This window comes from Geotrypetes seraphini, chromosome 3 (assembly GCF_902459505.1).
Source record: "Geotrypetes seraphini chromosome 3, aGeoSer1.1, whole genome shotgun sequence".
Taxonomy (NCBI): Eukaryota; Metazoa; Chordata; class Amphibia; order Gymnophiona; family Dermophiidae; genus Geotrypetes; species Geotrypetes seraphini.
In genome coordinates this window covers 398,306,236-398,319,551 of record NC_047086.1, presented here as the reverse complement: position 1 = coordinate 398,319,551, position 13,316 = coordinate 398,306,236, and the positions used below count along the sequence as shown (strand labels likewise).

General features: G+C 39.9%; 1 protein-coding gene across 1 annotated transcript in view; it reads left to right on the top strand.

The window, feature by feature from the left end:
• DNAH8 (dynein axonemal heavy chain 8) overlaps positions 1 to 13,316 on the top strand; it is a 1,666,792-nt gene that overhangs the window by 1,533,917 nt on the left and 119,559 nt on the right. The window contains 1 exon segment of the mRNA XM_033937418.1: positions 10,877 to 11,079. Coding sequence (XP_033793309.1) covers positions 10,877 to 11,079 — 203 coding nt within the window.

Genomic DNA, 13,316 nt, shown 5'->3' with positions numbered 1-13,316 from the left:
CACTTCAAGTTGTCTCAGTATCTGCTGTTAAGGATTCCACGGTGTTACATTCTAAAATGGAAATGATGGAAAATGTCTATAGAGCGAGAAATCTCCACTTGGTTAATTTCCCAGTAACTCGTTTATTATCTCCTGAACTCCTGTTAAGGAAATATTTTAAAGAAATACTGGGATTACCCCAATGCGGAAAATTTCCCAATAAATAATTACTATTATGTACTAGCATTGTAATCTTGAGATTGGGACATTAGATCATTTGTTATACTATTGTCCCTTTATCTTGACCTTTTGGAAATCAATCTGGACCCAAATAAATTGTTTATTAGAGAATCCTGTGGCTTTGTCATATGACACGATTCTATTTGGTATGCCAATGAGAACAAAGAGCCAAATTTCATCAAACAATAATAAGCTTTTATTGATTATGACAGGAGTCGCCATACAACATATCACGCATAATTGGAAAAATTGGAGCAGGCTTAATTACAGTTTTTGGTGGAACTCATTGTGTCACATCTATATGATGGAGAGAACAATAGCCATACAAAAAGGAAATTATAAAAAATTTAAAGAGATATGGGGGCCATTGACAACCTACACAAATGTCTGTGTTTGATTGTTGTGACCAAGTGAAAGGTATGGCTTACATGGGAGAGAATATAGAGAACTCTAAGCTACACCAATAGGTAACTCCACAGTAGAGGTATCTTGTTCAACTATAGAACTAGGTCAGAACTGCGATATATAAAATAGCGCTTAGGAGGAAATTCTATAAGGGCTGCCTAAAGTTAGGCGGCGGTAGGTGTCTAAAGCACACCTACTGGTGCTTAATTGTTTTTCATTGGCTTTAAGTGGTGCAATAATTGAATGTACTATTAAAAGTGGTACCCGAGAAGTGTCAATGCTGGGAAGATCCCTCCCCCTCCATTCAAGAGATGCCTGCGTGCAGATCTCCTTCTAGCTGGGATCTGGTACCTGAGGTGACACTGACAATTTTGCAGGCTGCTACCAACCTGACATTCCAGCCTTCATCGATGGTGGACCGCAACGAATGAATCTGTGCCATGCTGCAAGAGCTTTTGGTAGAACTATTGGCTATGCATACAGCGTCGGCTTCAAGGAGGCTTGTGCCAGCCAGTCATTTGTTCAGCCTATCCTTATTTTTTGGGACTGCTCTGTTATGTATCACTGGTCCCAGAATAAAGTGAGATTGTACAAGAACGAAAGGTTAGGTTCTTACCTTGGCTAATCTTCTTTCTTGTAAATCTACACTTTATTCTGGGAACCTACCCTATACCTTGCTGATTCACTGATTGTCTGCCTTTACAAGTACTGGTAAGTTGGATTTCTGTTTCCAGACCAGCCTTTATAAGAGTGCCATCAGAATGGGTTTAACACTTAGTTTGGGGGGATCCCTGGTTCAGGCACCTCCTTCTGACAATACGGGCTATGTCTCCCTATAGCACTTTGTCGTTCAGGTTTCTAACATTTCATAACCTGTTCTCTCATTTTTCTTGTTGCTGTTTTGCATTTGTTGATATGAGCAGAATTGACTTACTTGCCAGGGAATTTCCCCATTCCCTTCTTCTTATCATCCTCTATGGATGTTCCTGGCTGCTTTAAAACTGACTGAAGTACAGAAACAGTGATGAGGTAAGAGTGAGAGGGGTTTAAGTCTCTGAAGTTTGAGGTTTCCTACAAAGTCCTGATGGGTAGACAGAAATAACATACTGGTCCCGGAATAAAGTATGGATTTACAAGGTAAGAACCTAATCTTTCGATGCAATCAAATTAACTGTTCTGGATGACCTAAAAGTAGTAGGAAGGCTGAGTTTTTTTCCAAGAAAGGTGGCCCCTTATAACTTCAGACCAATGGATATTGCAAATAGTTTGAACATGTTACGCTCTCAATTGGCAGAACATCCCACCAAATTGTCCCCGAAGAGCCACTCCATACAGCTCTCATGACATAGGAGTGCTTCTAGAGTTGGCAATATATTTAAGAATTGTTCCAGTACCACTTGGTTGACCACCTCGAGGGTGGTTTGTTGCTCGGGTCTTAGCTACTCAATGTCCCAATCCAGCAAAGTTATATATATATATATATATATATATATATATATATATAAAACCACAAAACAAGATTACACAAATATATCCCCCATTAAAAAATTAAAATATAAAACCTACAAAGCTGCAGTCTGGAATCCCTCCCTAAGCTCCAATCCAAAAGATCTTATTTCAGTAAGTAATGATAGTCTTCTAAGGGTATGCTAAACAAAAAAGACAGGTGTTCAAACAGCCTCTAAATTTAGTGTAAGAAAGTTCAGTACGCAGATCTATAGGAAGAGAGGTCCATCCTGCCCAGCAGTCCGCTCCCGCGCGGTTTTTCTATAAGAAAAACTTCAAGGCATTCTTCAGTTACGTAAAGGGGAAGCGACCAGCGAGAGAGGAGGTGGGGCCGTTGGACGATGGGGATAGGAAGGGAGTGATTAAGGAGGATAAACAGGTAGCTGAGAGGTTGAACACGTTCTTCTCGTCGGTTTTCACGAGAGAAGACACATCTAATATACCAGACTCAGAGGAGCTCATAGAGTGGGGAACAGGCTGAAAAATTGGAACACATAGAGGTAAGTAAGGAGGATGTCCTCAAACAGATAGACAGGTTAAAATGCGGCAAATCGCCGGGCCCAGACGGGATCCACCCAAGGGTTCTAAAGGAACTAAGACAAGAAATAGCGGGCACAATCCAGCATGTTTGCAACCTATCCTTGAAAACTGGAGAGGTACCAGAGGACTGGAAATTGGCGAATGTCACACCTATCTTCAAGAAGGGATCGAGGGGTGACCCCGGGAACTACAGGCCGGTGAGCCTGACTTCAATTATAGGGAAGATGGTGGAAGCTATGATCAAGGCCAGTATTTGCGAGCACATCGAGAGAAATGGCCTACTGAGAACAAGCCAGCATGGATTCTGTAAGGGAAGGTCATGCTTAACGAACCTTCTGTACTTCTTCGAGGGAATAAGTAGTCGGGTGGACAATGGGGAACCTATAGACATCATTTACCTCGATTTTCAAAAGGCTTTCGACAAGGTGCCACATGAAAGGCTGCTTAGGAAGCTGTGGAACCACGGGGTGGGAGGGGATGTGCACAGATGGATCGAGCACTGGTTGTCGGGTAGACTGCAGAGGGTCGGAGTAAAGGGACAATATTCTGACTGGCGGGGAGTCACGAGCGGTGTGCCACAGGGATCGGTGCTGGGGCCGTTACTCTTCAACATATTTATCAATGACCTGGAAAAGGAGGCAAAGTGCGAGGTTATAAAATTTGCAGACGATACCAAACTGTGCGGCAGAGTTAGGTCCAGGGAGGAGAGTGAGGACCTACAAAGGGACCTGGACAAACTGGAAGACTGGGCAAACAAATGGCAAATGCGCTTTAACGTGGAAAAATGCAAGGTCATGCATATAGGGGAAAAGAACCCGTTGTTCAACTACAAATTGGGGGGAGCATTGTTGGGAGACAGCAGTCTTGAGAGAGACTTGGGTGTGCTGGTGGATGCATCACTGAAGCCATCTGCACAGTGCAAAGCAGCCTCGAAAAAAGCCAACAGGATGCTGGGCATCATAAAGAGGGGCATAACAACCAGGACGCGGGAAGTCATCATGCCATTGTATCGAGCGATGGTGCGTCCACATCTGGAATACTGCGTTCAATATTGGTCGCCGTACCTCAAGAAGGACATGGCGGTACTTGAGAGAGTCCAAAGGAGAGCAACGAAACTGGTAAGAGGGCTGGAACACTGCCCATACGCCGAGAGGTTGGATAGGCTGGGGCTCTTCTCTCTGGAAAATAGGAGGCTCAGGGGAGATATGATAGAGACCTTCAAGTTCATGAGGGGCATAGAGAGGGTGGATAGGGACAGATTCTTCAGGCTGAAGGGGACAACAGGTACGAGGGGGCATTCGGAGAAACTGAAGGGAGATAGGTTCAAAACAAATGCAAGGAAGTTTTTTTTCACACAAAGGGTCATGGACACTTGGAATGCGCTACCGGAGGAAGTGATCAGGCAGAGTACGGTACAGGGATTCAAACAGGGATTGGACGGATTTCTGAGGGATAAAGGGATCGTGGGATACTGAGAGAGGTGCTGGGATGTAACACAAGTATAGAAAGCTAACCAGGAAATAAGTATAGAAACCCAATCAGGTCGTGCATGTGCAAGACTGGAGGGTTAGGACTTCGATGGGAAGATAGGACTTCAATGAGAAACCAAGGTGGCAAGGGAGCCCCTTCTGGTGATTCAGACAGGTCATGACCTGTTTGGGCCGCCGCGGGAGCGGACTGCTGGGCAGGATGGACCTATGGTCTGACCCGGCGGAGGCACTGCCTATGTTCTTATGTTCTTAGAGTTCCATAAATATGGCGCAGAAACAAAAAAGGTAGAATTCCATGTTGAAGTTAACCTTGCTAAGTATAGTGATGGTAGGGACAACTGCTGAGAGCTGGAAGAACAAAGGGTTTTAATTGATTTATATGGTACCAGAATCTTTGATAAATCAGGTGTACCTAAATGTAAAGCTTTAAATGTCAAGGTTAATGTTTTGTGCATCAGTTGAAATTTTATAGGCAACCAATGGTGCTCCTTCAAAATTGGATTCACATGGTCATATCTGCGAACATTATTTAGAACCCTAATGGCTGTATTTTGTAATTTTTTGAGAGCAACTTTTGGAAGAGCAGGATATATTATATTACATTAATCTAGTTTAGAAATTACTAAAGCATGAATTAGAGATTCACAACTTGATTTATCAATATAAGGACAAATGGCTCAGATCTGACAAAGGAACAAAAAACAAGATCTAGTTATAGAAGATAATCATTTACTGAATTATAAAGACACATTGAGATGCACACTCAGGTATTTCATGGTGTCAGATAATGTGATGGGGTTACCTCGCAAAGATGGAGTGACAGAAGGATTTCAGTGGATTTTTTTGAGGGTTTAAGACTAACTTATTCTTTAGTGCCCACTTGCCAATCATGACCAAGCATGCTTGTAATGGTGTTAAGTCAGGAACGTTTTGTTTTTGTGGAAAAACCAGTAGAATATCATCAGCATAAAAATAACTCTTGATTTGAAACTCTTGGATCCTAGATGCCAAGGGACTCAGAAAAATATTGAATAATAAAGGAGAAAAATGGAGCCTTGGGGTACTCTCTTCAGGAGGCTGTTATAGGTGAAAGTACCCTTCTGGAATTCAAGATAAGGTTGAATAAGTTCCTACTGGAACAGAACATACACAAGTAAGGCTAGACTCAAATAGGGCACTGGTCTTTGACCTAAGGGCCACCGCATAAATGGACTGCTGGGCACTCTGCATGAAAGTTTAGTAGAAGAAGAAATCAATGTTGAAAAGGATACCCTAAATGACCGTTCTATACTTGAGAACTGTCCGTTAATCCTAATGATTCCAATCGTGATAATAATAGAGAGTGACTGGCAAGGTCAAAGGCTGCTGTGAAATCAAGAGAAATCAGTAGCACTGCCTTGCCTAAAGCTTTGATCTCATTCCTCATTTGGTATGCAGCCTGTGCCTCTCCAGTCAAGTAGTGTACCAGACTAGGGGCCTACTGGTCAAAGGGATACTTGTTGCTATTCACTCGAACGTATTCAAGTAAGCTTTAGGGTCATCTTCAGATCCCAACTTAGCCAAGACTAAGGTCTTAGTCCAATCCCTTGGATCCGTTTGGTGCAACTCCGATCCACCTCCCTCCTCGGGAGGTCTTCAGGTTGTTGTGTGCTGGATCCCCTCTGTGAGACATCGTAACTCCTGGGTTTAGGCCTCTAGTAACTTTAAAACCGGTAATTGTCTTTCCTAAAGTTGATCTAAAATTCCTTGCTGGCTTTGTAACTACTCAGAGAGCCACTTCAGACCTGCATTGGATGCTATCTTCCTATCTCTCTCTCTCTAGCAGTTTTTGGATCCCACCACTGCCACAAATTGTTGAGCAGTCACTCCGGTCACTGCTGGTCACTCAGGTCTCTTCCAGTCACCACTGGTCACTTCCGATCTCTCAGGCTCTTCCGGTCACCTCTGGTCACTTCCAATACCTCAGGCTCCTCTGGTCATCACCAGTCACTTGGGTCTTTCAGTACCCAGCATGCATCCCACTAAGGTTCACTCTTAGGAGCTCCTGTTACCAAGAACTCCCCTCACTTGTCTTTCTGAACTCCAGGTCTTGTCTACAAGCTCCTGTTTCTCTTGGGGGTGAGATCTTCTCCAAAAATCAAATGAGATTGCTTCGCTTGGCCTGCTGGGAAGAGCCTATACCCAGCAGGTTTTAGCATAGGACTTCTCCATGCAGCTTTCTCTCAGAGATGATTGGGGTGACAGCGACTCAGCCCTATCACACGGAGGTAACTCCTTTTCTGGTCTGGGAGGACAAAATAGTGGTGTTCCTTCGGGAGGAAGGACCTGGTTAGCAGTCTGGAGTCAGAGAAGCAAAATTTGACTATCTTCTAGCAGCCATCCTGCTGGGAATGTCCCTGTGCTGATGATGTCATAATGTCAGTACTCACTGATGTAACAGGGTGCCTATAAGGGCAATATTATGGCTCTGAATGTTATTTATATACAGCTGTGAAGGGTATCTGTATATGGCACAATTCTTTGAAGGGCACACAAGTAAGGGTGTCTAGTCCCATGTAAGCTAAATAGGCGCACTGGTGTCATTTTAGCAGCACTCAGCCTGATTCAATAAAGTATGCCAATGTTTCTTGAATCATGCTGAGTGCCACTTTACTTGGGGGCCTATATTTTAATTTAGACACTATTTGTAGAATCTGGCTCGCACTGTTTTATAAAAGGTACAGGTATCTCTAAGAAAATATTATATATTTCTGTAGAGCTCATCTTGCAAATGAATTCACATATTAAATCTGTTTCTTACTCTGAATAATATGTAATAGCCAATTTTTAGAGTTTGATTTTATCACAAGTCACCTATAGACTGAAAGAGGAAAAAGTATTTATTTGTAGCCTGTTTTATAAAGACCATAGTTGCCTATGTGTCTTTATAAAATAGGGGAAAATGCTAGGGCAAAAAGCTGCAGAAATCATACCTAGATTGAAACTATAGCTTTTTAGATCTGCTCAAGAGTAGGCATAAATATTTATAAAATAGACAGGTAAACTTCAACTCCACCCATGCTTCACTTAAAACACATCCTGAACACACCTGCACCTGAGTTTCATTAAAGTATGTGCATGATATTATAGCATCTCAATGGCCACAAATTTGGTCTTGAAGAATGAGATGTACAATGTCAGCGTCTATGAAACAAACTTGGTTTTTTTTGTTACATAGAGCTTTTTGGACCCCAGTTAGATTGCAAAAGTTAAATAGTTCTTTGTCTAATAGATGCTGGCATTGTAATCTGGATATAGGGACTTTAGATCATCTTTTGTTCTATTGTCCCCATATCTTAGCCTTTTGGAACTCAATCTGGGATCAAGTAAACTGTCTATTGGAAAACCATGTAGCATTATCTTATGATACTGTACTTTTTGGTATGTCTATGAGAAAAAAAGAGTCAGATATCAATGTGTAATAACAAACTTTTATTGATTTTGACCGGAGTAGCCATCCAACATATTACTAATAACTGGAAAGATCGTAGTAGGCTTAATTTTAAGTTTTGGTGGAATTCAGTTTGTCACATATATAGAATGGAAAGATCAATAGCGGTGCAGAATGGAAATTATAAAAACTTTATTAAAATTTGGGAACCATTGACGTCCTTTTGTCATGATTGATGCCATTTTTCTAATATTTTTCTATTAACTATGTAAGATTAGGGTTGGGTGGGGGGTGGGTTTCTATTATGTGAAAATAAAAATAACTAGAGGGATCTCAGGGTGGGAGGGGGAGGGTTATATTTATAACTATAAGATATAATGATAAGATGTACAAGTGCTTAAATTTATTTTATTTGTTGCAATTTTTGTACACTTGATGAAAGTTTTAAAATGAATAAAGAATTAAAAAAAAAAAAAAGTATGTGCATTATTTTACTAACGTAATCCCTGGATTCGTTTATAAGAAGCTTTTTATGTAAGAAAAGCAGAGTGCATGCGTGAAAAATCCTTTCTAAAATTACTCTCATGGTAATCATTTTCTTCACAATGGGCTTGTATAAGACTGTCTAACCTATAAGCAGATAAAATACAAATACAATGCCATTTTGTGCATATGTTTACTCATTGTGGGGGCTAACTAAGACTGGTGCGGGATCTTTTCCAAAAATATATTAAGTTTTGGGCTTAACATACTATAAATGCTGAATTTTAAACTTTTATTTATTAATTTTTCATTCTTACAGCAATTAAATCATACATAATACAATTAATTATTACGTGACATTTGTAACTACAATCAATACATCATATCATAAATGATAAATCCCTCCCCTTTTTCCCAATTCCTATTTCCAGAAAGTATACAAATCCCAACCCATCCCTATATACCTACTGCCAATGTGCTAAGAAATCTGATCATTAGAATAATTAGTCAATGGTTCCCAAATTTTCTTAAAATTGTGAAGATTCCCTTGTTGTAGCGCTAATACTTTTTCCATTTTGTATATATGACAAACAGAGTTCCACCAGAATGTATAATTTAATTTGGTATAATCCTTCCAATTTTGAGTAATTGAGTAATTTGGCGACCCCTGTCAATATGCTGAATTTTAACACACGGCAAGCCCAAAACTAACACTGCATTAAGAAGTGTATTGCAACTATTGCAGATTGTGTGTTCACATTTGGTTTAAAGTGTGCTATCTGCTCTGAGTTAACACAGGAACGCTTCGGCCCAGATTCTTAAAACTGGCTGCAGATCGCATATCAATCATGCAACAGCGTTATTTATAGAATCACAGCTTTGGAAAAGGTGGGCGCTGGAAATGTGGGCAAGGGTTTTCAAGGCCTATGGAGGTGCTTTACAATGCCTTATGCCACTTCGTAAAGCACCTCTGTAGGCATGATTCTGGTGCCTTGAATTTTAAGACTGCTTTTAAATAGCGTTTTGCACTTATCTCAGGTGCCGGTAGGGCGCAGTTTATAGAATTAGAAGGTGCTAAGTGCTCCTGTACCAGTTAGTGCATGGTAAATATAAAGTAATAACTGGCTAACACTTCCATACTTGCACCCATGAATGACACACTCCCAGGGCAGGATTAAACAATAGGCCATGTAGGCACGTGCCTAGGGCCCAAAATAGTCAGCGGGGGGCCCCAATAAAGGAGGGCATCAACATTGTTTTTTCCAAACGGCAATGGGCTCCTCCAGCATTGATCGGCAACGCGGGACCCCCCCCCCCCCCCCCGATCAGCAAAGCGGCTCCCCCCCACATCGACGGAAAGTAAGACAAGCAAGCAACGCGGGTAAGAAAGGCAACGGGAACTGTAATTGTGCAAGCGGTGCTGCTTGCCCAAAGCTTCCCTCTGACGCAGCTTCCTGTTTCCGCCTGGGCGCATGGTGGGGTGGGGCAGGGGACCCAGTGTCCTTGGGTGCCTAGGGGCCCTCGATGAATTAATCCTGCCCTGCACACTCCACACACCTTGAATAACAAATTTTGAAAAGTTTGTGTGTAAAGGATCATTTGATTATGGGGCTGATACTTGATGTGAGTGCACAAGTGACAAAGGTAGTTCAGATGACATATTTTGCTTTGAAAATGTTGGCTCAGTTGGAAACAGTGCTTACCGGCTGGGATTTGGGGAAGTGCCATCAGCAATACCTTATATTTGGGTACTGCAGCTACTCGGGCATGAGATTTGCAGATGATACAGAATTCTGCTGCCTGCATATTGATGGGGGTGTCACGCTTTGATCATATACCCCTATATTGAAGCTTCAATGGCTTCCAGTGCAATTTTGTATACATTATAAGATTCTGAAATTGGTCTATCAAGGAATCTTTGATAAATTGTCCAGATATTTTAATGATATTTTGCAAATATATAAACCAGGTGTACACTAAGATCTGAAAAAACACATGTTGTTGGATGTGGAAATAAGAGGAGAGATACATTATGTAAATCTTCTTTTTTTTTTAATCTTTATTCATTTTCAAATCAAAACAACAAGTGCACAGAAATACATCATACAACTTCTTTTTTAGTGGCTGGTCCAGTTCTGTGGAACAGTATTGCTGGAACTTTAAGTTTTTGTGAGAATGTGCTGAGATTTAGGAAGTTATTAAAAACTCAATTTTTTGTCCAAGCATTTCACTGAAATTAAGACTTCTGTATTTAGGAAGATTTCTGTATTATGTTGATCTCAAAGATATTTAGTCTGTTTTACTGATATAAATGATGATTCTTTAGTAAATGCTTGTTTAATGATTATGGATGTTTTCATTGTAAGCTGTCTAGGTTTTAGACAGATAATCAATCAATCAATACTGCAAAGCCTCTTAATTTCCACACATTAACCCCACATTAATGGCTTAACACCCTTTACTAAAAAGGCTTCTAAATTCTTTCTTTTGAAATTTCAAAACTCGGCATGGATTTATGCTCAAGAAAAAGTGTCTGTAGAAACTAACAAGTACAAATGTGTTCAGGTATGCATATGCTCTATCACATCATACCTTATGCTATGAGTTTTATCTTGTTGGTTAGACTGGATGGACCATATAGATCTTTATCTGCCGTCATGTACGTGTCTTGTTATAATTTTCATTCTGAAAGTCAGTGTGTATGCATATCTTGAAAACCCTGCAATGTTTGCAAAGCAAAAAAAGTACTCATCTACTTTCCATTAATGTGGCTATTATCAAATTGTCTCCTGTATACGCCTAGATCTTGGTGCCCGGATCGCACTCTTTCTCAAGCAAGAATGTACATTGGAGATTCCTTAGGACAAATATACACAGAAACAGTCATTTTAAACCTAGAGCAAACTTGGGAAGAAAGTGACACAAAGACTCCTCTTATCTGTTTCTTATCTATGGGATCTGATCCGACTAATCAGATTGATGCTTTGGCTAAAAAGCTCCGACTGGGTATGTATATCCAATATCTCAGTCCCTCTTCATTGTATATTATAGTCAAAACAAATATCATTGTACCCCTAGTTAGTTTTAGAACATTGAAGTCAAATTCTGTTATAAGAACTCCCTGACCAGAGATCACTTTACTATGCATTTTGAATTGGTTTCCAACTAGTTAATAATAGCATTTTAGGCAAAACACTGTCAAACACTATCATTTTATATAACTGGAGCTACAAGAATGCCTTGAAACATCCATAGTAAAACAAACCACCATTCAGCAAAGAATCTGCATGCTTGACACAGATATAAAAATGTGAAATTTCATAAATGTTAAGTTTCCAGATTTTTCATATGTGCTGAGGGCCATTTCTGGAGACTGTCTATATGCATAGTGATCACTATTGTGCATTTAAGCACTAATGCCCATAGCTTAGCATTTACAAACTTATGCAGGTTATTTGTCAAGGAAAAAGCAGGTGCAATTCTCTGCAGGTACTGTATTCTAGAAAGTATTCAAAGATTTAAGCCTTTCGTTTTGAGACCTAATGCAAGTGTGAAGTTTTGAAAATTGTCCCTACATAAAAATATATATATTGAGGACAATTTTCAGATGTCGTAGCTGAAACACAGTCTTCATAATAAAATGGCCTTTGATTACCTATCCAACTTTGATCTTCATTACAAAGTAACCCATCTAGAATTGCTATCTCTCCATCACTGCTCTATTTGTTGGAGAATTTAGCAGGTTTTAAGATGGAGCTTGTGGCAACAGCCCAGCATTTGCATTTGTTGGTATATGCACAAATTATGGAGGCATCTCTGGCCATTGAATGTCCAACAAAAGGGCAATTTTATAAACTGTGCCTAATATTAGGCACAAAACACTTGCCTTATGGATTGAAGACTTGCACATATCCCCATTATTAGTGCAAGTGTGCACCAACTTCACTTACCCCCAAATTCTGTGTATGGCACTACCAATTTGCATGCACAGCTTAATTAATTGGCCTATCAATGCCAATAATTGGCAATTAAGACCTTGTAATTTACACTAATTGGAACTAATTACAAGTTATGTGCACAACATGGAAAGTGCAATTATATAAAAAGTATGCATTAGTTCCAGTACGCAAATTTGAAAAAGGAGGCATGGCCAGGGGTGGCTCATGGACTTTCCTAAAAGTTATGCACATTGTTACAGGATACACTCGATCTGCACATTACTTAGGCACAGGCATTTAAGCCTGGTTTTTGCTGGCCTAAATAGGTGCTCCTAAAATTTAGGTCAAGCCATTCTATAAAAGTTAGCCATCCTATTCAGCTACATATAGAATCAGACTCTTAGGCCCAGATTTTGTAAAAGACATCTAGCGTTAGACACCTAAATCAGTGCACCTAGCTTAATTTTTTAAAATTAGCTTAATCAGCACTGATAAGCTTAATTGGCTCAAATTACAATTAATTGCTAGTTAGGCACCTAGCCCAAGGCCCCTACCAGAAAGTAGGCATGGTTAAGGGTAGATTGTGGGCAAATCTTGGGCATGTTTTCCAGGTAGGCACCTAAAATGGACTTAGACCCTGGTATTTAGACCAAGAAAACAATGGCATATAAGACTTTGACACCTACCAGTGCCTAAGTCCAATTTAGACACTGCTAGTTGTGATTCTACAAATGGCACCTATTTTATCACCTTTTATAGAATCAGGGCCTTAGTGTGTACCTGCAGGTGGGGTATTTACATAAATGAGTATGGGTGAGCCAGACTTATAGAGTTCTAACATTTGTGTGCATTATATGTTGCCCTTAGGTTTCAAGTTTCAAGTTTTATTTTAATGTGATGAATCGCTTAATTTAATTTTTACTAAGCGAGTTACAGCATTGAAAAAAAAAACATTTATTTTAACATAATATTTAAAAATTTTAAAACAGTAGTTAAGACCAACAGACTTACAGACCAACCGAGACACTAGGTAAAAAAAGGGAAGAACTACAATTCAATATTTTTAGAGTGCAGGAGAGAACCATAAAGGGAAATAACATTAGGAGGGGAGAGGTGAAAACCTAGAAGGTAATATAAAATTTTTGAACATAATTTATAGATTAAAAGCATCTTTAAAAAGAAAGCTTTTAAGTTACTTTTAAAATGACTCAAATTATTTTCCTCTCTCAATTGCTGAAGTAAAGTGTTCCAAAGTTGTGGAGCCATCACCGAGAACATATCTTGTCCTCGAGTTCCAATAATTTT